General features: G+C 67.6%; 3 protein-coding genes across 6 annotated transcripts; all 3 read left to right on the top strand.

The window, feature by feature from the left end:
• Positions 1-981: 981 nt before the first annotated feature.
• MAPK11 (mitogen-activated protein kinase 11) lies at positions 982-6,811 on the top strand. Its single transcript, XM_052639628.1, has 12 exons — positions 982-1,097; positions 3,123-3,252; positions 3,348-3,406; positions 3,644-3,755; positions 3,827-3,856; positions 3,937-3,984; positions 4,063-4,177; positions 4,432-4,503; positions 4,741-4,820; positions 5,243-5,321; positions 5,403-5,576; positions 5,829-6,811. Exons 1-12 carry the CDS (start codon positions 982-984, stop codon positions 5,906-5,908), a joined length of 1,095 nt encoding a protein of 364 aa, XP_052495588.1. The 3' UTR covers positions 5,909-6,811.
• Positions 6,812-8,777: 1,966 nt separating this feature from the next.
• On the top strand, positions 8,778-16,743 carry MAPK12 (mitogen-activated protein kinase 12). Its single transcript, XM_052640771.1, has 12 exons — positions 8,778-9,076; positions 9,148-9,277; positions 11,536-11,594; positions 12,350-12,461; positions 12,557-12,586; positions 12,817-12,864; positions 13,374-13,488; positions 13,676-13,747; positions 13,899-13,978; positions 14,049-14,127; positions 14,205-14,378; positions 16,201-16,743. The coding sequence occupies exons 1-12, from the start codon at positions 8,952-8,954 to the stop codon at positions 16,278-16,280; spliced, it is 1,104 nt and encodes a 367-aa protein (XP_052496731.1). The 5' UTR covers positions 8,778-8,951; the 3' UTR covers positions 16,281-16,743.
• Positions 16,744-18,564: 1,821 nt separating this feature from the next.
• On the top strand, positions 18,565-24,087 carry HDAC10 (histone deacetylase 10). Of its 4 annotated transcripts, XM_052640768.1 has the most exons (20): positions 18,565-18,984; positions 19,061-19,195; positions 19,389-19,485; positions 19,711-19,808; positions 19,889-19,993; positions 20,134-20,202; positions 20,370-20,496; positions 20,662-20,727; positions 20,909-20,968; positions 21,057-21,146; positions 21,283-21,389; positions 21,467-21,534; positions 21,619-21,883; positions 22,001-22,085; positions 22,406-22,497; positions 22,625-22,681; positions 22,954-23,032; positions 23,233-23,415; positions 23,502-23,661; positions 23,817-24,087. In XM_052640768.1, the coding sequence occupies exons 1-20, from the start codon at positions 18,926-18,928 to the stop codon at positions 23,825-23,827; spliced, it is 2,013 nt and encodes a 670-aa protein (XP_052496728.1). In that variant the 5' UTR covers positions 18,565-18,925; the 3' UTR covers positions 23,828-24,087. The 4 variants fall into 4 exon arrangements, with proteins under 4 accessions (XP_052496728.1, XP_052496730.1, XP_052496729.1 ...); XM_052640770.1 differs by lacking the exon at positions 20,134-20,202; XM_052640769.1 differs by lacking the exon at positions 20,662-20,727.
• The last annotated feature ends 67 nt before the right edge of the window (positions 24,088-24,154 follow it).

The following is a 24,154-nucleotide window of genomic DNA, read 5'->3' as shown; positions in this document are numbered from 1 at the left end:
GCTGAGGGGGCTACTTCAGCAGGAGGACGGGTACCAGGCCCCAAAGAGGGCCCAGGTGAGGAGAGATTCCTGAGTCCAGCCCTCCCATTCCCCCCGGCGCCGCCGCTGTCCCTGGTCCTGAGGGCGGGTCTCCGGGCCGGCCCGGCAGTTGCGCTTCCGCCAGGGTGCGGCTGAGCCCGGCCCAGGAGCCGCCGCTGCAGAAGGCCTCACCAGGTCGGGGAAGCTTTACTAGGAAGCGAACCACACGGCCAAGGCCGGATGGCCAAACGGGAAGGGAAGCGAGGCCGACCCAGAGTCCAAGGCGCCGCCATCGGCCCACGCGGAAGGGACCCTACCCAACCAAATGCTTAGCTTTTATTGGGGGTATGTAAATATTCATTTACATATTTATCTGAAAAATATGTATATGAATATAAATATATATATGTCCCATGGTTCGCCCTGCTTCTCTGATTTAGAGGATTCTGCCTTCATTCCAGGAGGAGCTCGCTGGGGGAGGGGAGGGGTGCAAAGCCCGGATGAGGAGCCGGGAGAGGAGGGGTGCCCGCCCCGAGCAGGCTGGAGCGGGGAGAAGCAGAACTCAGAGCAGGCGAGTGGCGGAGTGCGGGCGAAGGCAGGTGGGCAGGGGTGGCGCCCTGGGTGCGGGCACGGGAGGGTGCGGGGAGCCGAGCCCGGGAGGTGGCAGCGGCCCGGCCCGGGAGGTGCCGCGCCGAGGACAGACGCGGCGCGCTTGGGGGAGGCGCGCGGTCCCCGGGAGGAGGCCGCGGGAGGAGCCAGGAGCCGTTCCACGGCCGCCGCCCTCCCCTCCCCGGGAAGGCCGCTTTCCGCCCAGCCGCCGCCCAGGGCCGGCTGGAAGCCGCGCGTCCGTCTGCGGGAACCCCCTCCCTGGCCCCGCCCCGCCCCGCCTCCCGCAGCCAGCTGGGGCTCCGCGGGGCGCCGGGAGCGGGGCGGGGCGCGCGCCGAGCTGCGGCCGCTCCGGACATGTCGGGCCCGCGCGCCGGCTTCTACCGGCTGGAGCTGAACAAGACGCTGTGGGAGGTGCCGCAGCGGCTGCAGGGGCTGCGCCCGGTGGGCTCGGGCGCCTACGGCTCAGTCTGGTAGGGGCGGGCTGGGGTGGGAGGGGGGGTCTCCGCGCGCGCCCCTCCCCCCCGTGCGGGGTTCCGACGCGGGGAGGGGCTCGCCCTGCCTCCACCTCCGGGCCTTACGCGGATCCGAGGAATGAATGTGGGGTGGGGGCGCGAGGGAAACTTTCCCGGCGCCTCTCCCTGGCCGGGGAAGGGGCATCCCTCTGCCCCTCCAGCCCAGGGAGTCCTCCTCCGGGTCTGAATCTGCGGCGTCACAGCTGGCGAAAGGGCCGGTCTCCGTGGCCCTGGATGTCTGAGCAGGCATATGGGGTTCCCCGGTCAAGGGTCAGGCAACCTGGGCTCCGATAGATACCCCCGCCCCAGGGTGGGTAGTTTTGCTTGCAAAAGAAGAGCCCTGCTTGGGGTTGGGGCGCCAAGATCCCTGCCTAAGAATGACCTCCAGCTCCTCCGTGGGCCCTGTCCCCTCCCCCGTTTTCCAAGGGGTCTCAGACTCCGAATGGGGTTCAGGCCTGATCAGAGAAGGCTACCATCCCCCACAGTCTTTAGGGGGTCTACACCCCTCCCCATTTTTGCCCCAACCAAGAGAGACCCTGGGGCCTAGACAGGAGGGAGCGTGGGCCTGGGGAGGCCTCTGGACCTGGTGGGGCCAGTCGGGGCTTGCAGACCGTACTTGGAGCTTCAGTGTTGACAGTGAGGCCAGTTGTGGGTGTGGATGTTGAAGGGTGCCCCCCAAATCCAGAACCGGTGAGGTGCCAGGTGTCTGGGGGGGCATTGGTATAGGCAGGCAGGCCCCCGGGGGAGAGTTGTTCCTGTAGGACGTGGCAGAAGGTTCCAAGTGGGACTCTTCAGATCACTCCCAGGGCCCAGCGCTGGAGCCTGGAGAAGGGGTTTGGGGTCTCCTGGGCCTCAGGCCTCATGCTGTCACTGGCCAGTCATCGGGAACCCCAGGCCACTCCAGCCGCCCCAGCCAGCGGGCCCTGGCTTCCCCCTAAGGCCTCAGTGGCAGGAGAGGGTGTGTGTGTGTGGCCCCTGGGGGTGCTGACAGAGCCCTGCTGGAAGCGGGCCCCCAGGCAGGTGTCACTCCTGGGCTCCCTCCCTCCTCAGATGAGGCTGATGGCCTGGTGTCAATCCCCACAGTCCTCTGCTGACCCTGCAGACAGAAAAGGGTCTGCTCCCCTCCCCTGTGAGGGGCAACTCCCCCTGACTCCCACCCCAGAGCGGCTTTCCTCCACCATCGCCCACGAGCATCCCACCTGCTGCAGGAGACTCCTTGCGTGGGCGTGGAGGGGTGGGGTGGCTGCACAGGACAGCTCGCTGGAGGGAAGGAGGATCCGGAGACAGCGGTGGAGCAGGAGGGCGGAGGGCACACTGAGCAGCTGGGCACGGAGGCTGCAGGTCTGGGCCTCCGGGGAGTGGGGCTGCAGGAGGGGAAGCGCTCTGGGGGTCCAGATGCCACCCTCTGCTGGACATTCCCTACTGTCTAGCCTCTCACTGCCACAGACGGGGATGCAACACACGCCTTTGGTCAGGTTCTCCTCCACGTGTTGAACATTCCGGGGCTTTGGGTGTGGCTTTGGGACCCCTCAGGGGCCTCCCAGCCCCCGTGGCCCACAGGGAGCTGGAGGAACATCCACTCTGGCAACAGGCTTCTGGCTGTTTCCCCGGGGTGGCATTTCCACCCTGAGTTGGAGGCAGGAGTCAGGAGAAATTCAGGTGGTCTCGGGAGGCCGGAAGTCAGGGGGTCAGTGGAAGGGGACCTGCCTCTGGAGGAAGGAGCAAGACCCCAGGAGGGGGCCTTCCCTGGTGGTCCAGTGGCTAGGATGCCCTCCTTCCAATGCGGGGAGGCCAGAGTTCAATCCCTGGTCAGGGGACTAGATCCCACATGCCTCAACTAGGACCTAGCACAGCCAAACAAATATTTTTAAAAAAGAAGACCCCAGGAGGGAGGGGAGAGCCTGGGAGCGAGTGGGGTCTCATGCCTGTGCCGGTGGCCTTCTGGCCAGTGACCGAGGCAGGCCCTGACGCTCGGCCTTGCAGCTCGGCCTACGACACACGGCTGCGCCAGAGGGTGGCGGTGAAGAAGCTGTCGCGGCCCTTCCAGTCTCTGATCCACGCGCGGAGGACCTACCGCGAGCTGCGGCTGCTCAAACACCTGAAGCACGAGAACGTGAGCGGGGCGGGCGGGCGAGCGGGGCGGGCGGGCGAGCGGGGCGGGGCGCGCCGCGCGCGGGGCCGCGGAGCTCTGACTCCCCGCGCCCCCAGGTCATCGGGCTGCTGGACGTGTTCACGCCGGCCACCTCCCTCGAGGATTTCAGCGAAGTGTGAGCAGCGTCGGCGGGGCGCGGCGGGGGGGGGGGGCGGGGCGCGGCGGGGGGGGCGGGGCGCGGCGGGGCGGGGCGGGGGCGGGGCGGGGGCGGGGACGGGGCGGGGCGCGGGGCGCGGCGGGGGGCGGGGCGCGGCGGGGGGCGGGGCGCGGCGGGGGGCGGGGCGCGGCGGGGGGCGGGGCGCGGCGGGGGGCGGGGCGCGGCGGCGCGGGGCTCATTCCCGGCCGCACCCAGGTACCTGGTGACCACGCTGATGGGCGCCGACCTGAACAACATCGTCAAGTGCCAGGCGCTGAGTGACGAGCACGTCCAGTTCCTCGTGTACCAGCTGCTGCGCGGGCTAAAGGTGGGCGCGGAGCGGGAGCGGGAGGCGGCGCGGGGGCCAGCGCCTGACGCCCCGCCGTCTCCCCCTCGCAGTACATCCACTCGGCCGGGATCATCCACCGGGTAGGTGCGGTGCGCGGAGGCGGCGGTGGTCCTGCGCCAGGGACTCTGCCGGCCTCTCACCGCGCCCGCCCGCCCCGCAGGACCTGAAGCCCAGCAACGTGGCCGTGAACGAGGACTGCGAGCTGCGGGTGAGCGCCGGGGCAGGGGCTGGGAGGCGGCTGCGGGGAGGTGGAGACCCTCGGAGCTGAAGCCGGGGGTCGCCGTAGATCCTGGACTTCGGACTGGCGCGCCAGGCAGACGAGGAGATGACTGGCTACGTGGCCACGCGGTGGTACAGGGCCCCCGAGATCATGCTAAACTGGATGCACTACAGCCAGACAGGTGACCGCGGCCCCGCGGGGCGCGGCCTGCGGGGGTGGGCGGGGCCGGAGGCCAGGGGCCTTGGGGACAGGCCAGGCGCTCAGGACCAGACCTTCAGAGAGGCAGGGCACCGCGGCTCCTGGGCTGACCCTTGCCCTGCCCAGGGCGCCGTCAGGAAGGGCCCTGGATGTGACCGTGGGGCCGTGGGCCCAGCCCCCAGCTCTCTGGGGCGGGGCTTCGGGTGGGCAGACTGATGGCGACACCTTCTGCTTCAGTGGACATCTGGTCCGTGGGCTGCATCATGGCTGAGCTGCTCCAGGGAAAGGCTCTCTTCCCCGGAAGTGACTGTATCCTTGGTTCAGGTTGGGGAGGAAGGCTGGGCCTCCCATTGCAGGGTGGGGGTCTAGGGACGTGGGCTCTGGCGCTTTCTGGCCAGTCTTGCCTCCTCTGCCCCACACCATGCCACTTTGGGCTCACTGTCCTCAGCGGCAGGAGAGCAGGGTCTGGGCAGTGACCCCAGGTCTGGGGTCTGGGATCCCAGGAGAGTCCATACCTGGCCATTGGACCTTTCCTGAGCCAGGCAGACATCGACCAGCTGAAGCGTATCATGGAGGTGGTGGGCACACCCAGCCCTGAGGTTCTAGCAAAGATATCCTCAGAACATGTGAGTTGTTGGTCACCAGCCCCTCTGCTGACCTGGTGGAGGGGGGCTGTGGGACTAGATGGGGCCCCATGGGGGGAGCATGGGTCACAGTGGAACAGACCCTGAGGCGGGCACGGCCCCCTTCAGGGAGACCTGGGGAGACACTCCTGGCGTGAGGGACAGGGCAGGTGAAGCCTGGCCACCTGCAGCATCCTGGCTACGGACCGTGGAATGGCACCACACCTGGGCCTGCCGGCCTGTGGGGCCAGGCGAGGTGCTGGAGCCCCCAGATCCTAGAGGGGAGGTCTTTGTTCCACGGATGCCCTTGGCCAGGCATGTTGGAGAGAAAGGCTGGGGGCCTCTCCCAGCAAGCCCCTGCCTGGCTTAGGGCCAGGGGCCGGGAGGCCGTGCACAGCCCCTCAGACCCTTCTGTGGGCACCTAGGCCCGGACCTACATCCAGTCCCTGCCCCCCATGCCCCAGAAGGACCTCAGGAGCATCTTCCGCGGAGCCAACCCCTTGGGTGAGGACCGGCTGGGGGCCTGGGTGGGGCTCCACGCTCGGCCCCGGGGGTGGGGCTGACCTGGCACCCCCACCTCTGCAGCTGTGGACCTCCTGGGCAGGATGCTGGTGCTGGACAGTGACCAGAGGGTCAGCGCGGCCGAGGCCCTGGCACATGCTTACTTCAGCCAGTACCACGACCCGGAGGACGAGCCAGAGGCGGAGCCCTACGACGAGAGCGTGGAGGCCAAGGAGCGCACGGTGGAGGAGTGGAAGGGTGGGGCCGCGTCCCCGAGGCTGGCCCTGGCCATTCTCAGCAGGGGCTCCTGTTCCTCCGAGAGGGTCTGGGTGGGGGGACATCTACCCCCCCAACACTGGGGCGGGCGGGGGCAGCTAGAGCTAGGCCTGGCTGAGTCTACCAGAAACCTGGGGGCCGCACAGGGCGGGCCCAGGAAGAGGGGGTGCTCCCAGGGGGCGGGGGCCTGGGCCGCTGGGGGCCTGAGCGCACACTTCCCCCCTCCCTGCACAGAGCTCACCTACCAGGAGGTCATCAGCTTCAAGCCCCCGGAGCCCCCGCAGCCACTGGGCAGCCTGGACGTTGAGCAGTGATGGAATGCTGCCGCCAGCCTCCCCACTGGGGCTCGAGCGGGGGCCTGAGCCCACCTGCCGCCAGCCCCGGCCTGCCAGGCCCCTGTGGGGGGCGCCTGCCTCGACGCCACCACAGCCAGTGGCACCCAGCCCTGGCCTGGGACCCCTGTCCTCATGCTGTGCCTTCTGGGGAATCTGCGCGTGTGTGGACGCCCGCACAGGCGTGAGCCGCGGGTGTGGGAGCCCAGGCAGAGCATCCTGCACGTCCTTGTCCTCCTGCCCCCTCCCGAGGTCCCCTTTAGGGCCTCCCTGGGGGGACCTGGGTGCCAGAAGAGCGCTCCCTGGGCAGTGTGTCCCAGACCTGGACCCCAGAGAGCTGGCTCTGTGGGGGCGGGGGTACATACACTGGGGCTGGAGCTTCCCTGAGACAAAGGAGGGCCTAAATGATGGCTGGAGCTGTTCGGTCTGGAAGTGAGGGGCTCCCTTCAAAAGTGCTGAGGCTCACAGGGTCTTCCGTGGGGGCGCGGGAGTGGGGCGGCTGCCTGGGCCACGTGTCTGCCCATGCTGTAGGCGGCGCGTGTCCTGGAATCCACGTCAGAGCAAACTGAGGGGTGTGTGTCTGAGGGCTCCTGAGAGCCGCGGTGTGACCAGCCGCAGGCCCAAGTTGGGGTGACTGTACCGTTGCCTCCCCTGCCTTCAGTCCTCGAGGTGGGTGGGGCGCAAGGCTTTGTTAAGAGCCTGCTGGGCAGCGTGCAAGGGGCTCAGGTGGCCACGGGCATCTCTGTGAGCAAATCTCCTCTCCCCGTGGACGTGGGAGCTGCAGAAGGTTCCCGAGGCACGGGGGTCCGGGCCCGCTGAGGGGCTGGCAGGCTTGGGAGCTCCAGCCTCGAGGAGGTGGCCGTGAGTTTGGACGTGGATCCTGGCCCTGAGTGGATGGAAACCTCTGCCCGTCCTCTGGTTCTGTTGCCAGGACCTGGGGTGCCCTAGTCTGTGGGTCCGCCCTGTCCTCTGTCCTTCCAGAGCGGAGGGGACCCAGCGACCTCTGGGACAGGCCCCTGCTCCAGATGTGTTGGGGGTGTGGGCCCGCCGTCAAGGCGCTTCCCTGCCAGGTGGTGACCTCTCACCCTGCAGGACCAGGGAGGTCTGAGTGTCAAGTGCCTGCACGGGAGTTTTGCAATAAAGGGGGTCCTGCCCCCAACTTGGCTCGTGTCTCAGGCTCCAGTTCCTGCTGCCCCCCCGCCTGTAGAGCAGGGGGGTGTCCCGCCGCTCCCTGAGGGCCAGCGGGCTCTGAGGTGGACAGAACAGGATGTCCACTCACAATCAATCCGCTGCCCTCAGAGGCTCACTGCGCAGCGCCAGGTCCAGACCCAGACCTGCCCCTCACTCTGGTCAGGGAGCGTGCAGGGTAGGGGAACAAAAGGCCTGCCTTCCCCAGGGCCAGGGAGAAACTTTCCTTTCTTTCCAGGTCAAGGAGGGCTGCCCACTGAGTGATCAGCCCCTGCTGCTCCCTGCAGCTCAGGCTGGGAAGGCCCAGGCCCCACTGGGGACCAGGCAGAGTGTCCCTAGTCTGGGGACATCCCGGGACTTTGCCCCGGGCCTTGGGAGGGCTGTGGGGATCATCGGGGAGCTGGGCCTGCAGAGAGGCCTGGTCAGCGTGGCTGCTGGGCCTCAAGTCTTGGAGGACCCCCGGAGACCAGGCTGGCCCGAGTCCTGGGGGCGGGGCAGGAGCAGCAGAACCCTTCTGGAGCCCTGTACCTCAATGCCCGGAGTCAGAGGGCCAGCTGGGGGCTTCCTGGAGGAGGCAGGTGGGGTACCACAGGGCACGAGGGGCACGGGCAAACGTGATTGTGGCTCCAGGGATCCCAGGCTGTGGCCGTGGACCAGCCTGCAGCTCCCGAGCACCGGCTCGCTGCGGTGGAGCAGGTATAAAGCAGCTCAGGCCAGCGAGCTGCAGGGTTGCTGATCAATGGCGTAGGGTGCAGAAGGTGGCTGGGGCCCCCGGGCATCTTGTAACCCCGCTGTGTCTCAGGCCTGGGTCACTGGGCCGGGGGAGGGGATGGAGGGGGCTCTGACGCATGAAACGATAATGCCCCCTTCTAAAGGTAAGTGGGTGCCCCTTCGCCTTGGGGGTCGGACGTACCTTCCTGAGGCGAGTGAGCCGCTCTGGCTGTGTTTTGAAGAGTAAACCTGGGGCCTGGGCTGGATGGGGCGGGACCTGCAGGGCGGCTTGCACATCTCTGGGCAGTCTCCCCAGCCAGATGGGGGGCCTGCAGGACCACCCTCTGCTCCAGCGTGGTAGGTGCCCTGAGTTTGGGAGAGGGAATCAGCTTCACAGGGAAAGGGGGATAGAGGCAAGACGGGTGGAACGGAGCTGGCGGTGGGAGGGTCAGCCCAGGGTGAAGGGGCATCCTGGGGTGGGCAGTTGGCGCTCCAGTGCTCAGGTCAGGTCAGGTGCCTCAGGGTGGGAGTTCTCTGGTGCGGGGAGGAAGTTGGCGGGACTGCTGGATGGTGATTTGGGGATGGGGGTAGAAGCTGACAAGCTCAGGCGGCCAGGACGGGCCAGCGCCCCGCGGCGCGGCGGGAAGGAGGAAACACGAGACCCACGGGCTTCCCGCAGAGACACCGCGCGCTCGGCCCGGGGAGTCCAGCCCGAGGGCGGAGCGCGGAGGCAGGCCGGTCCGGGCGCCGCGTCGGCTCCGGGCCCGGGGCTGCCCTGAGCGGCGGCGCTCCCCTCCCCCGCCTCCGGCCTCCCGGGCGGCGCCGCCTCAGGTTTCCGGAGGGGCCGCAGGGCAGCGGCGCGGGGCCGGGGGGAGGGCGGGGGCGTCACGTGCGCCCGGGCCCCGGGCCGGTTGGTCATCCCGCAGGGGAGGGGCCGCGGGCGGCCCAGGCGGGGGCCGGGGTCGGAGCTCCGGACGGGACAGCCAGGAGCCGGGTTCCCCGGCGGCGGCGGCGGCGGCCCGGGGTGCGCGCCGGGTCCCCCCGTGGATTCCGGGTCCCCCCGTGGATTCCGGGTCCCCGGCACTCGAGGCACGGTGTCCGCGGCGGGGGCGGTGCCCGGCCAGCCATGAGCTCCCCGTCGCCCGCCCGCAAGGGCTTTTATCGCCAGGAGGTGACCAAGACGGCCTGGGAGGTGCGCGTCGTGTACCAGGATCTGCAGCCCGTGGGCTCCGGCGCCTACGGCGCCGTGTGGTGAGTGCAGGCCGGGCGGGGCGGCCGGGGGTGGGGTGTCCCGGCCCCTCGCTGAGCTGTGCGCCCCGCAGCTCGGCGGTGGACAGCCGCACGGGCGCCAAGGTGGCCATCAAGAAGCTGTACCGGCCCTTTCAGTCCGAGCTGTTCGCCAAGCGCGCCTACCGCGAGCTGCGCCTGCTGAAGCACATGCGCCACGAGAACGTGAGTCGCGCCGCCCGGACCCACCCGCGGCCGCCGCGCTCCGCTCACCCCCCGCCGGCTCCAGACCCCCACCCCCCCGCCCGGGAGACCCCTGGGCTGCTCTTCGGGGTGGCGGGGCGGGGGCCGTGGGTCGGGCCGTGTCCCTGAGCGTGCGGGGTCGAGAGGACAGCTTCCTGGTTTCTCGAGCGCTCCGCCTGGGCCAGTCCCGCGGCCGCCTCTGGCCTCTTCGGCCCAGGGCCTGCTTGCGGATGGCCCAGGCCGCGGGGCTCCAGCCCTGCTCGCCGGCAACCTTGACTTGAGCCCCGGGGACGTCAGCGGGTAGGAGGGGTTTTCCTGGAAGGTCCCCCTCCCCGCGCTGGCCGGCTGCCCCCTCCCTGCTTCTCCAGCTCCTCTCCTTACCCCAGTCTTCCTCCTGAGCCCCAGCCCTGGGGCTGCGGCAGCCGGGAACGCGGAGGAAGGCAATCAGAGTTGTCAGCTCCCTCAGAGCCCCTGGGTCTCTGACGGTGAAGGGGTTCAGTGAGCTGTGTGTGGAGGGCACCGGGCACCCACGGGCACACAGACCCTTCCTGTGACGCCCACGCCCACAGTGTGAGGAAGGGCCGACCACCACCGGGGAGGGGTCTCCTCTGTTTCCAGACCTGCCCCCAGGAGACCCCACGAGGCTGCCGCGAGCCTCTGCCTGCACAGTGCGGGCCGCAGAGGGCCCTTCCGCTCCTCGTCCGTGCAGTTCCTCCTGTGACCCTGAAAGCTGCCCGCTTCCCCGCCCGCAAGCCTCTCCTGCCCAGTCTGAGGGTGACCTGGGTGCCCAGACCCTGGCCAGTCATGGCGGGCTGGCACCTCCTGGTCCCCACGTCCACCAGGAAACTCCCCTCAGCTCCAGGGCCCACCCACTCAGCGCCTCGGGTGGGTCCTGCTCTCATTCCCGGGTGGAATCCCCTTTGTGGAGGATACCCGCCAAGCGCCAGCGTTGCTACCTGCAGGCCACACCTGCTCACACGCGGGACTCGTCCACGTGAGGACCGACCCCTCTGCCAGTGCCTTCCTGTGGTCCCCTCCCTCCCAGCCATGCTCCCCGCCTTGCCCCGACCTGTCCACTCTCTCCCTGGGCTCTTGCCCTGTGGCCTCCCAGCCCTGTCCTTTCTTGGGCCTCCCCACTGCTGCTGCTCTCTGCCTTCCCCCAGACCTCCTGACCCACAGCAGCTGCCCCCCTTAGCTGGGAGGCTCTGCCTTTCATGACCCCGTGTTCCTGGAAAGAAACGGTCTCCGAGAGGCTGAGGCGTGCCCCAGTCCTGCCCGTTCTGTGCCCACCTCCGCCCCTTTACCCCAGCCCCTCACCTCCAGCACTGGCTTCCCTGTGCAAGGCAGAGGCCTGGAAGTTTCCATCAATCTGACACGCCTCCCCCGAACCTCCGGGATCCTTGCTGAAACCACCTCCTGACACTTCTCCTGCCTCTGGCCCCTCTCTTGAGTATCCCCGCCTCTTCACCCGGGTCTGGCCCTGGAGGCTGCGGCAGTCACGGAGGCGTCCCTCCGCCTCGTGTCCACTGTGTCCCTGCACTGCAGCCAGGGCTGCACCCAGCGGCATGCCCGCCTAGCGCCCTGCGGCGGCTCCTGGGATCCCGGCAGCCCTCACTCGGTTTTCTCGGCTTCTCCTTGGCAGCTCCCTGGCCTGGTTCTTGGCCACCTGGCCTCTCTCCCGTGTTCCTCAAGTGCTCCGAGCCCTCTGTCTCCTGCCTCGGCCACCACTCGTGTGGCCTCTGCCAGGCCTGCCCCCTGCCAGCACGCCCACCTGTCCCTCCAGCCGCTTGGATGTGCAGGCTTCACGGGGTCCCTGGAGGCCCGGGTGCCAGCTGTCACACTGCCCATGTGCTCTGTCACCCCCCGAGTGGAGGCCTGCGGGGCTGTGAGTTTGCTCCTGGTGCTGCCTGCCTGGACCCGTCTGGCAGAGGCGTGGTCCCTGCTAAGGGCTGGCTGCCCCCATGCTGGTCCTGGGTCTTCAGTAGGGACAGGAAGAGCGGGGAGGACAGGCCAAGGGCTGAGCTCCTTCGATGGCTGGGGGCTGCCCCGGACTTGAGGCTGCCCCTCCCCCAGAGGGTGCCCGCGGTCTCCCTCCAGAAATAGCCTTTGTCTGTGGGCATGTGTGCCAGAGCAAGGTAGAGCTGCCAGTGGGCAGAGCTGGGCCCGTGGGCAGCTGCAGGGGGCTCTCCTGCAGGGGGTGCCTGAGCCCCCGCCCACCCGGCGCTTGGCCTCCTCCCCAGGTGATTGGGCTGCTGGACGTGTTCACGCCCGACGAGACACTGGATGACTTCACGGACTTGTGAGTGCCAGCCCGGGGCTGGCCGGGTAGGGAGCTGGTGTTGGGTGACTCCTGGGTGTCAACTTCAGGTTTGGGGTTGGCGGGGGCCCCTTGAGGCGGGCCTCGCCCTGCAGCCTGGCCAGGGGTCTGCCACATGCCCCTGGTGCCGCGGGGTGGACCTGGGCCTCCTCCAGCGCCAGAGGTGTGAGTCTTGGCCCCAGGGGCTGTCAGCGGTCCCGTGCTCCGGGACGTGGGCCCTGAGGCTGTGCCTGTAACTGGAGCTGCTGACCTTTGCCGGTGGGAGGGGAGGGGCGCAGGGGGCCCACTGCTGACTGTTCTGCCGTGCATGCCGCGTGACTGCCCAGGTGGCTACCCCTGGACTCACGCTCCCCTCGGCTAGGAGCCCGGGGCCCAGCCGAGCAAGAGCAGAAGAGATGGGCTCCTCGCTGCCCAGCCTTGCGGAGGTCAAGGACGCATACAGACTGGCCTGGCTTCCGGGTGGGGTGCTTGGGGTGTCTCCCCGTCTCCCCATCCTGTCCAGCTTGCCCCCTGTCCAGAGGCACCACTCTGCTTTTTTTCGCCCCCCCTCCCCTGCCTCAAACCTCGGTCTCCCTGGTTACCCTTCGGAAACGCCAAAGCACAGTCCTCACCTGCCTGGTGTCGCGGGGCCCGCGGGGTGGGGCCCGGGGCAGCGCCGTGGGAGGCGGGGACTGCATGCCGCAGGGTGACGGGGCCCCGTGCGGCCCTGAGCGTTTTTGCCCCATCGTGCGCTGTAGCTACCTGGTGATGCCGTTCATGGGCACCGACCTGGGAAAGCTCATGAAGCACGAGAAGCTGAGTGAAGACCGGGTGCAGTTCCTCGTCTACCAGACGCTCAAGGGGCTGAAGGTGGGACACGGGGCTGTTGGGCTGGGAGGGGCCCCGCGCGGGCCAGAGTGTGGGCTCCTAAGCTGACGGCCGCTGACCGCTCTCTGTCCCCACAGTACATCCACGCTGCCGGCGTCATCCATAGGGTGAGTCCTGGCCCGGGGGGAGGTGCCTCTCCTGGCTGTGGGTGCAAGGGGCTCTGTCATGTAGCTGCCGGTCCCACCGAGGGAGTACCCCGTCTGCACACAGCCTGGGGCGGGTACCCCACCCTTCCTGGAAGGGCTGTGGGGAGGCCAGCCATGCCCCCACGTTCAGGCGCTGCTCGGGCCCTGGCTCTGCTGGGTGGCGCTGCGCTGATACCGCCCTTTGTCCCCAGGACCTGAAGCCCAGCAACCTGGCTGTGAACGAGGACTGTGAGCTGAAGGTGTGTGGGGCCGGGCACTCGGGGCCCCCCTGCACCTGCCCATCCGCCTGCTGGGCCCCTGCTCTCAGGCCTGGAGGTGGGCCGGCCCAGGCCCACACGGACGGACCAGACCCCAGCCTTCTGGGTCGTGGCCGGGTTCCTAGGGCGGCACTCGGTGGGGTGGCCCGGGCACATGCCTATACCCGCTTGAGGAGAAGTGGGGCGGAGAGGGTCTGCACAGAGGCACTGGCCGGGCCGGGGCAGCTGCAGGGGCGGAGCGTGGGGGAGGAGACCCCCGGGGGCCTGTTACTGAGGGTTGGGGGCAGGCGCAGCCCATTGGGCTGGGGGCCCTGGCTGTGACGGGGGGCCCTGCGGGCAGGGTTAGGGGCACGTGGCTGAGACCTCAGCCCCAGAGGGTTGGCCCGAGGCCCCACTGTGCCCGGGCCCCTTGGGGTCTTCTGGACCACAGTCGGCCCACCCGCTCCCCAGGGACCGCCTTGCCCCCCCACCCCCTCTGACTCTGGCTGTAGATCCTGGACTTCGGCCTGGCCCGGCAGGCAGACAGCGAGATGACCGGCTACGTGGTGACCCGGTGGTACCGCGCGCCCGAGGTCATCTTGAACTGGATGCGCTACACGCAGACGGGTGAGGAGCTGCCCGCCCGCTCCCTGCTCCCCAGGGGGCCGTGGCGAGGCTTGGAGCTGGGCGGGGGGCTGGGTGGGGGGGTGGCAGGCCAGATGGGTCCGGTGCCCACGGCCCCTCCACCGCCCTCCCGTCTGTGTGTGCCCCCTCCCCAGCCCGCGGAGCCCTCATACAGGGGCTTCTGTCTCAGTGGACATCTGGTCCGTGGGCTGCATCATGGCTGAGATGATCACAGGGAAGACGCTCTTCAAAGGCAACGACCGTATCCTACACCGAGGGGCGGACTGGGGCTTACCCTGCACCTGGGGCTGGGTTTGAGGGGCTTACCCTGCACCTGGGGGGACATCTGCCGGGAGCAGGTGGGTGGGCGAGCCCCGTCTCTGGCCCACTCTGTGTTCCTGACCTTGGCCAAGACCTGGACCAGCTGAAGGAGATCATGAAGGTGACAGGGACGCCTCCCGCGGAGTTTGTGCAGAGGCTGCAAAGTGACGAGGTCAGCCGGGGGCCGGGCGGGGGCTGGGGACGGGCCCGGGACTGGCCCCGCATGCTCTCCTCCCGCGCAGGCCAAGAACTACATGAAGGGCCTTCCTGAGCTGGAGAAGAAGGATTTTGCCTCCGTCCTGACCAACGCGAGCCCCCTGGGTAGGTGGCGCTGGGGTGGGCATGGGTCCCGGGCCTGGGACGCTGCCCTCGGCCAGCCTGACCTGCCCTCCCCGCAGCCGTGAGCCTCCTGGAGAAAATGCTGGTACTGGACGCAGAGCAGCGGGTGACGGCGGCCGAGGCGCTGGCCCATCCCTACTTTGAGTCACTGCACGACACGGAGGACGAGCCCCAGGCCCAGAAGTACGATGAGTCCTTTGACGATGTGGACCGCACGCTGGACGAGTGGAAGCGTGAGTGGGGGCCCCGGGTCAGCTGTGCGGGTGGCCAGGCTCAGGGTCCCGGGCCCCCCCTGCCCTGGATGCAGGTTCAGCGAGGAGCGCAGCAGGAGGTCAGAAGGCAGATCCAGGCACTGGGTCTCTCCCGGCGCCTGGAGTGGCCAGCATGCCCATCCACGTCTAGGCCAGGGCCCGGGCTGACCTGGAGCCCCTCAGAACCCCTCCCCAGGCCTCTGTTCGTATGTCTTGGATCTCCTGGCCTTTTTGCCCCTTTGAGGATCCCTCCTACCATGCAGCCACACAGCACCCTTGTCCTGCTGGGAGGGTCAGGTCCGTGCCAGGCAGCCCGTCTGCCCTCCACCTTCAGCACCCTGGCCCGTCCCCTCCAGCCCACTGAGCACCCCCACCTGCGCTCTGCGCTCCAGGCTTTGCGCCAGCTGTCCTCTCAGACCGAGGGCCCTGCTGGTCTCTGAGGGCTGCCTGCCCCTGCTCAGCCCGAGGCTGGGCTCAGGGACGCCTGCCTGGTCCCCAGCTTCCCCTCTGCCGGGTCCCTGACGCCCCACGCTGGATGGGGCCTCAACCCGCATGTGGTGTCTCCGTGGCTTTGGGCCCCCCAGAGAGAGAGGGACACAGCAGTAGGGCCGCTGGAGCTGCGGGCCTGGTGGCTGCTGTCCGAGACCCCATCCCGGCCAAGCCTCAGGCCAGTGCTGTGTTCCTGGACGTGGAGGAGCGGGCAGAGCCGGGCGGCTGTGCTGCTCACACCAAGCTCCTTAGGGTCCCTGGGTCCTCAGTGCCACCAGTGGGGGCTCCACCCTTGTCTGTGCTGTTTTGTGCTTATAAGTTTTCTGTTGCTAAAAAAAGACCAGAAAACCAAAACCCGCGGGCCACAGGATCCTGTCTGTGGTTATCGCCCCAAACTGTAGTAAAAGCTTTTGCTTTTACTATAGACCATGTTTGCGGTTAAGTCCCTGGTCAGGAATTCAAGCTCATCACTTCCTGTCTCCCTGGGAAAGGCCATTCTTCCAGCGAGGGCTTTTCCACACGGACCTCCCCCGTGTGGCCTGGCCCCTCCCTCATGAGGGTCAGACGGACGGCCTGGGAGGCACCCCACAGTGCTGCTCACTGGGCAAACCACACAGACCATGCGTTGTCGAGCCTCTGAACGGGGCTCTGGGAGCCCCAGTGGTCCCCCAGACGGGCGCTATCCTGGCCCGGCGAGTGTGGGCACGCTGGGGGAGGCGGACAGCGCCCCCTCCCTTGGGACTGCCCGCTCTGGGCATGGTGCAGGGAACATGGGGACTGGTGAGGAAGCCCGAGATGCAGGTGGTCATTGGGAATTTGACTCGTTTGAGGCTTCATAGATGTTCTGGATTCAGAAGCTGGAATGCCCTGGTGGGACTCTGCGTAGCTCCACTCGAGTGAACACATTGGTTTATGTTCCCGCAACATCCTCTGTTCACTGAGGCAGGCTGTGGGGCCAAAGCCACTCTAGGGGCCGTGGGTGTGGGCTGGCTACAGGAGTCCCATCAGGGTGGACAGTCCCTGTGGACGGACACGAGTGGACTCGCACGTGTGGGACCAAGGAGCTGCCTTGGTGCCTAAGCCCTGGCAGTCAGTAAGATCTCTGACTGTAATTTAGGGGGGCAGTGAGCCCCTAGGTCAGTGACCTGTGCTCTGGGCCCAGTTTTCCCCATCCCCACCCCGAGTGGAATCTCAGGAGCTATCGCTGGCCCGGGCAGGCGCTTGGTCTTGGTCGCTGGCGCCCGCCCTTGGTGTGCCCGTGGACCTGTCTGATGGGTGGTGGGCTCCTTCACCCGTGATTCTGTCCTGGCCTCAGGTGTCACATATAAAGAGGTGCTCAGCTTCAAGCCTCCCCGGCAGCTGGGGGCCAAGGCCTCCAAGGAGACAGCCTTGTGAAGACTCCTGGGCCCTGGCTGGGGCTCCACCTGGATGGGAGATCCCATCTGCCACTGTGTCCTTGGCTGAGGCTGGATTCCCCATGCTCCACGGAACCTCTCTTGGAAGCCTGTTCCTCTGCTCACAGACCCCATCTCAGCCTAACCTCGGAGGAGCATCTGGACTTTCTGGATAGGATGCCCGCCTGACCTGGGGCTGGCCTCTGAACCTGCCAGCAGCAGTCCCCGCCCCCAGGATGCACCAGAAGCTTCAGAGCCAGTGGGGTGGGACGGGGCTTGGGATCAAGTCCTGGCCTCTGACCCTGCCTTCTCTGACCTGTGCTGAGAAGGAAGGACAGGATGCCGACTCAGGGATGCATCTCCTGGGGGCGTCCATGTGGACGCTTCCTCGCCCCCAGCCTGGAATGTACGTTGGCCACATGGTGGCCCCTCGGCTGGACGAAATAAACCCTTTTGTAGGTCTCGCTCTGCTTCACCTCCTCATTCCTGGGCTGGAGCTCCAGCTTTAGGTTTTTGTTTGGAGTAAGGAGGCTGGTCTGGGAGTTTCTCCCCACCCTGAGCCACTGGACCTGGGCAACCTTTCCTTCCCAGGTCACAAAGCTGACCCCCCCCAACCTGTGTCAGTGAGCCTCAAGCCTGGAGCCCCCAAGTTAGGGCTTGGCCCCGCCCTTTTGTCCTTGTGTAGTTGCTCCGCCTGTCCGACTCCTTGAGACCCCATGGACTGTAGCCAGGCTCCTCTGTCCATGGCATTCTCCAGGCAAAAACACCGGAGTGGGTTGCCGTTTCCTTCCTCTAAGCTTAGGCCCTGGAGCCAGATACAGGGCAGGGCCTGACGGGGGTGAGGGGGTCAAGGTCCAACTCAGGTGTCAACTCTGGGGTCCCCGCACTCTCTAAGGCCAGGTTCTTGGGGTGGCAGGGTCACGCAAGACGCTCGCGGCTTCTCAGGGGCCTCTGAGACGCCTGTGCTGTAGCAGAGGGTGGTTTCCGTGTTCCTATTCCTGTCACAGGCCCGGCCATCCCCAGCCAGCGCTGGCGAGCCCGCGGAGCCCTCTGCTGGCCGTTGCAGAAGACTTGCCGATGGACCAGGGGCCACCCTGGGGCTCCTCCCGACTGTTTCCCTCGGCAGGGGCGCGCAAGGCGGGATTAGCCCGTCTTCCTTCTCCCGGCCTCGCGCACAGCTGGTTCAGCCGAATATACGGTCAAGACAAGTTGCCACAGTGGATACCGCCCGTCTCAACCTAGGCCCGCCGGCGCCCGTGACGCAGGCATTCAGCCATGTCCGCGGGGCGGGCGGCCGCTGACCACGCCTCGCGACCACGTGCGCCGCTTCCGAGCTGCTCTGATTGGCTCCGGGGCGGGCACGCCTTCCGCAGCCCCGGGGCGGCCAGGGGCCCGCGCGGGCAGGCACCCCGGCCGCGGCGGGGGTATTTCGAGCGAGGCTGCGGGCCGCGGGGCAGTGCCAGGGCCTCCCTCTACGGCTGCCCCGCCGTGGGGGGTCGTCCCGGTACAGCTGGGGCGACCAAGGACCGGAGTGAGCACGCCCGCCCAGGGCCCCACCCCCAGAGCCCGGGGCCCGCCGCGGAGACCAGCCCTCGCAGGCCCAGCCATCTCGCCCCCACCCGAGACAGGCTTAGAACGTCTGCCCTCCAGGCCCAGGCCCGGTCCACGGGCTCAGTCCCCCGAAGCCGGGTTTGAGGCCGGGGGCTCCCTGTTTCCTCCTGTCTCTGACCCTCCTGTTCTTGGCTGGGCCCGCGTTCCTTCACGCTCATCCCTCCCTCGCCCGGACCCCACTCTGTTGGCCCCCTCCCTGGCTTTCCCCACGCGGTGGCGCTCGTGTTCGGCTTTTCAGCCACAGCCCTGACCCCCCCGAGTCTCGGCCGGGGGTCTTCCCGGAGCTTCGATCGGACACTTCTTGCGCTTCGAGGGCAGCGCTGCGCTCAGCCCCGGCCGGCCTGAGTCCTGGCCCCCATCCCGGGGCGAGGCTGTCTCATTGCCTCGTTCCCTCGGACGCTCGGCCTCGCGCTCCTTCCCTTCTCCCTGAGCCCTCGCTGCGGGTCCTCGGGCATAGCGGGGCGGCGAGGGACAACCGCTTGTCTGAGCCGCGGCGCGAGGTCTGGGCGGGCCTGGAGGAGGCCCGGGGCGGGGGGCGCGGACCCGCGTGGCGCCGCCGCGACAGCCCGCGGAGCTTAGGCACCCTGGCCGTCCCGCTTCCCACCGGGCCGCTCGGACTCCCGCAGGGGTGCGAGGCTGCGAGCGCGCCCTCGGCGCCGGGAGACGGGGAGAGGGAGCCGCTGCTGGCGGGAAGGGAGGCGCGCGGAGCCCTAGGGGCTCAGTCCTGGGCCCGCCCTGCTGCGTCGTCGGGGCGGGGACTGGGGCAGCCGGAGGCGGGCGCAAGGCAGGCCCGCGTGGGACAAGCTGGAAGCCAGGGCTCGGGAGCTCCCCGGGCGACCCTGGCCTGGCTCTGTAGCCACCTGGGGCTGGGGCCTCCTTCCCGTCTGGGCTTCCTGAGATTCCGCCCAGGCTCCGGTGGCGCCCCTGCTGCTCCCTGGGGTTGCCACGAGGGGCAGGCGGCGCACTGACCGGCCTGTGAGCGGGAGCGTTGGGTCCTGCCGACCCTGAGTGGCCCACAGTGACCCCGGGCGGGCCATGGGGACCGCACTTGTGTACCACGAGGACATGACGGCCGCCCAGCTGCTCTGGGACGAGTAAGTGGGGCCTGGCAGAGGGAGAGGAGAGGGGTGAAGACAGAGGCTCCGGACGCTGAGCGCTCTGTCTGCTCAGCCCTGAGTGTGAGATCGAGTGTCCTGAGCGCCTGACCACTGCCCTGGAGCGCCTGCAGCAGCATGGTCTGGAGCAAAGGTGTCTGCGGCTGGTAGCTCGAGAGGCCTCGGAGGCGGAGCTGGGCCTGGTGCACAGGTCAGGTGGGGGGCGGGCCGTGGCCCTGGGAGGCGGGGCCTGCCCCGAACTGCCGTGCAGGCACACAGAGCCTCCCACCAAGCCTCAGTTTCCCTACCGGGTGGGTAGGCTCGCGAGCAATGAGGCGGGCACTCCCTCTGTCCTCTACCTGCTCCTCCTGGCGACCCTGCCTTGCCTGCCTGCCTCTTTGCAGCCCCGAGTACGTGGCGCTGTTGCGGGGGACCCAGGCCTTGGGCACCAGGGAGCTCCAGGCCCTGTCCAAGCAGTATGATGCTGTCTATCTCCATCCGGTGCGTGCCCTGGCTAACCCACCCACCCAGTTACACATCCAGTACTTGTGCCTGTTCGTGGCCCATGCTCCCGTGTGCTGTGCCCTGTTGGCTGCCACTGCAGGTACCTGGGACTGGCCTGGCCAGTTCTGCTCGCTGCTTGGTGCCCTGTAACCTGGCACCGGCCTTGGTAGAGCCTGGGAGGGGTGGGGGGCAGGGGGCTGACATAGACCCTTGCTCCCGCAGAGTACCTTCCACTGTGCCCGGCTGGCCGCGGGGGCCGCGCTGCAGCTGGTGGACGCGGTGCTGACGGGAGCTGTGCGCAATGGGCTCGCTCTGGTGAGGTGAGCGTGGCCCCCCACCCCTGACCTGCGGGGGCCCTGTGAAGGCACAATGACCCGACCTGCCCCACACTCACCCCCAGGCCTCCTGGGCACCACAGCCAGAGGACTACTGCCAACGGATTCTGCGTGTTTAACAATGTAGCCGTAGCAGCCAAACACGCCCAGCAGAAGCACGGGTTGCACAGGTTTGTGCCAATCTGGCTGCAGCGTAAGGCTCAGGCCAGATGGGACGTGGGGACAGAGGGGCCCCTTCCCATCCTGGGCCTGGCTCCTGGCCAGGAGTGGGAGGCCCGGCCCCTCAGCAACCCCAGACTGTCTGTCCCAGGATCCTTATCGTTGACTGGGATATCCATCATGGTCAGGGCATTCAATATATCTTCGAGGATGACCCCAGGTAAGCGGGGGCCTCCCTGCTACCCCACTTTTCAGGATGAGCACAGCCTGAGAGGGGAGACACGGCTGTGTGCTCGGAGGCTAGGGGGCGGGGGTCAGGGTTCTGCCAGGAGCTCTGAGGCTGAGGGGGGCCTAACCTCTGACTTCTGACCCTGGCTGGCTGTGCAGTGTCCTTTACTTCTCCTGGCACCGCTACGAGCATGGGCACTTCTGGCCGTGTCTGCGGGAGTCAGATGCTGATGCTGTCGGGCGGGGACGTGGCCTCGGCTTCACTGTCAACCTGCCCTGGAACCAGGTACTGGCTCCCGCTGAACCCCCCCAGGCCATTACCCAGCCTATGCTCCCCTATCCCGTGTGTAGCCTAGGGTGTCTGGCCAGAACCACCCCTAGAAGCTGGGCCTGGGGTTGAAGACCCTGCAGTCATCCCTGGCAGGGCTGCTCTGACGTTCCTTGGCTGCAGGTTGGGATGGGAAATGCTGACTACGTGGCTGCCTTCCTGCACGTGCTGCTGCCCCTGGCCTTTGAGGTGACTCTCGGGGGGGTGGAGGCAGGAGGGGAGGGGGATTCAGTACCCAGAGCACCCCCTCTCCCCACCAGAGTGGAATAGGTTAGGAGGTTGGGGGTTAGGAGGGTCTCTCTGGAGGGGCCTCCCCTCTGCCTCTGCTCCAGCTTCTTTTCTGCCCCTTCCCACTGGGCCTTGCCTGCAGTTCGACCCTGAGCTGGTCCTAGTCTCTGCAGGATTCGACTCAGCCATCGGCGATCCTGAGGTGAGGGCCTGGCCGGGCTGCCAAGTGAGGGCCTGGGGACTTCTGGGGTCCCAGGCCAGGCCCACCTCACGCCCAGGTCTGGCTGCAGGGGCAGATGCTGGCCACACCGGAGTGCTTCGCCCACCTCACACAGCTGCTGCAGGTGCTGGCTGGCGGCCGGGTCTGCGCCGTGCTGGAGGTGACCGCGGCAAGGGGGAGGGCGCCTAGGCCGGGGGCCAGGGTGCCGTCGGAGGTTGCTGCCGTGTGGGGCAGGGCTCCTGCCTGGGGCCCTGACCCCCCTGCCCTGTCGTGTTTCTGCTTCCTCCTCCTCCCAGGGCGGCTACCACCTGGAGTCCCTCTCCCAGTCTGTGTGCATGATGGTGCGAGCTCTGCTGGGCGACCCTGCCCTGCCCTTGTCAGGGCCCATGGAGCCCCACGGCAGGTGCGGGGCCGGGAGGAGGGAGGGTGGGAAGGGCCGGGGTGGGAGGCTGGGTCTCATGATCCTGCTTCTCCTCGCAGCGCCCTGGAGTCCCTCCAGTGTGTGCGGGCAGCCCAGGCCCCTCACTGGGTGAGCCTGCAGCAGCAAGGTCAGCCTGACTTGGGTTGGCAGGTGGGATGGCGCCTCAGGCTCCCGTAGGTGGCTGTGACTCTGAACCACTCTGTACCCCTAGGTGCCGCCCCTGTACTGAGCTCCGGCACCTGCTGCCCAGAGGGGAGGCCCTCACCACTGCCACCAGGGGAGCCCGAATTCAAGGCAGTGGTGACCCAGGCCGCTGCTGCTCTGAGCTCGCTCCTGGACCAGTTGCGCCTCCATCCCACACCCCCTGTCCGTGTGGCTGTTGCCCTGACTGTGCCAGTCACAGGCCTGGCCCTGCCCCTGGGTGTCCTCTGTGAGGAGGGGTCACTGCCGCAGGAGGAGATGCAGGCCTGGGCCAGGTGGGCAGGGTGGGCCTGTGGGGAGCGACCAGGTCACGTCTGCACGTGTGTCTGTGACTCAGCTGTGGTCTGCGTGTCACGGCGTCTCCTTGTGTTCCCCTGGTTTGTCCACCACAGGCCACATGAGGCCCTGGCCCAGGACGAGGCCCTCATTGCGCTCGGGAAGGTCCTATACCTCTTGGACAGGATCCTGGATGGGCAGGTGGGGGCACCTGGGAGTCAGGGCAGGGCTGGGTGGTACAGAACCATGTCGACGTGAGTGTTTCTTTGTGCCCAGGATCCTTCCCAGAACAGCCCCCAGGGACAGAGTTCAGGAGCACCCCTCAGTTCCCTCAAGGAAATTCTCCCTGGCAGAGAGGTGAAGGGGATGACTTGTAGTTTTAAGCATCTTATTTTAAGAAAAGGAGTGAAGCAGTTGAAGCAGTTTGACCTCAGATTGCACAGATGATACTCCGTAGCCAGGGGCAAAGAAGGGACTCCCAGCTTGGGAGTTGCCCTTTACACCTGTTACCCACCCCACAGGTGAGCAGTGGCACGGCAGCCACCCCAGTCCCTGCTGCAGCTGCCACCCTGGACGTGGCTGTTCGCTATGGCCTGTCCCACGGAGCCCAGAGGTAAGTCCCTCCTGGCTGGTCCAAGGCTCCAAGGCAGGGCTCGTGGGCTGGCTGCGTGGGAAGGGCTCTGGGAATGGGCTCCAGGTGCGGCGTGTGCAGCTCATCCAGGAGCCAACTCTCCCTCCAGGCTGCTCTGTGTGGCTGTGGGAAAGCTGCATCGGCCCCCAGATCTCACCGATGACGGGTATGACTCTCGGGTCATATGTACCTCCGGTTTCACAAGTGGGTGGGTGAGCATATCACCCTGGATTCCTGGGTGACAGGGGGGCGGGGCCTTCTGCAGCTGGAATTCCAGAAGGGCCCCCTGGGAGCAGTGCCAGGAGGGTCTCCAGCACGGAGGGTCAGCAGTCCTAGCATCTCTGCCCCTGAGCTGTCCCTCATCTGTCTGGGCTCTGGAGGGTGGGCGGCATCTCACACACAAGCACGTATATCCATATGCTTGCTCTCCCCTGGAAGGAGGAATCTATGGCTGAACATTGGGGGCGAGGAGGCAACTGCCCCGTCCATGTTCCACATCTCTGTGCCACTGCCGGTGGTGAGTGGGGGGCTCACAGGGCAGGGCAGCTGCTGCTCACTAGCACTGGCATGAGGGCCAGACTCCGGGCCTTTACCTGCCCTTCCTGGTGGGGCTGTGGGTGTGGGTGCCTGCCCACCCAAGATTGGGAGGTGGGGTGACCCGAGCTGGCCAGAGTTCCCTGGATGATGGTCTGGGCTATGCCGCTGTCACTCCCACAGACAACTGGTGGGTTCCTGAGCTGTGTCCTGGCCCTGGTGCTGCCCCTGGCCTACAGCTTCCAGCCTGACCTGGTGCTGGTGGCGCTGGGGCCGGGCCATGGCCTGCGGGACCCCCAGGCTGCACTCTTGGCTGCAGTGCTTCGGGGCCCGGCAGGCGGCCGAGTCTTCGCCCTTGTGGATGAGGTGAGTTGGGTGGGGTGGACCTGCTGTGGGATGGGAGGTGGGGAGAAACACGTGACTCACGGCTTCCACCTCTGCTGCTGGCCCAGGAATCCACACCCCAGCTTGCGACAGTCCTGGCCAGGGTGCTGAACGGGGAGGCACCACCCAGCCTGGGCCCCTTCTCCATGGCCGCCCCAGAGGACACGCAGGCCCTGATGTACCTGAGAGGGCGGCTGGAGCCAAGGTGGAAGATGCTGCAGGTGGCTGGTGAGGCTGCGGGGCCAGGCTCAGGCTGAATGCGTGGGGCCTTGGGCGACAGCTGCCTTCGGGCTCTGCGGGGAGAGGGGCTCATGTCCCGGGGAGCGGAGTGCTACCCTGAACCAGCTCATGGCCCTGTCAAGCAGTTGTGCCCCGCTTCTCAGCGCCTCCTTGAGTGCTGTGACCTGGCAGCTTGAAGTCGGCCACCGTGGGAGTATCTGCACCGTGGAAGAGACACTACGCACCAGTCCCGCGGGAGCCTGTTGTTAGCCGTGCGCGAGCACGTCTCTGCGCGAGGCCTTTGACCTGAGGGCCAGGCTGTGGGCCTGCCCAGGACACGGGCTCAGGGGCTCGGGTCCCCTGCTCCGGCGCCAGCCTCTATACGGACGAGCCCTCCCCGGCTCCCTCCTCCCAGCCATCAGTAAAAGTAGGTTAACCCAGAGTCTGACTCCGCCTCTTTATTGAGCTCCGTGTAGAGTGGACTCGGTCGGTTCTGGCTGAG

Source organism: Budorcas taxicolor, chromosome 5, assembly GCF_023091745.1.
Source record: "Budorcas taxicolor isolate Tak-1 chromosome 5, Takin1.1, whole genome shotgun sequence".
NCBI classification, from domain to species: Eukaryota; Metazoa; Chordata; class Mammalia; order Artiodactyla; family Bovidae; genus Budorcas; species Budorcas taxicolor.
The sequence above is the reverse complement of the archived record's forward strand: the minus strand, read 5'-3'. Positions and strand labels throughout refer to the sequence as shown.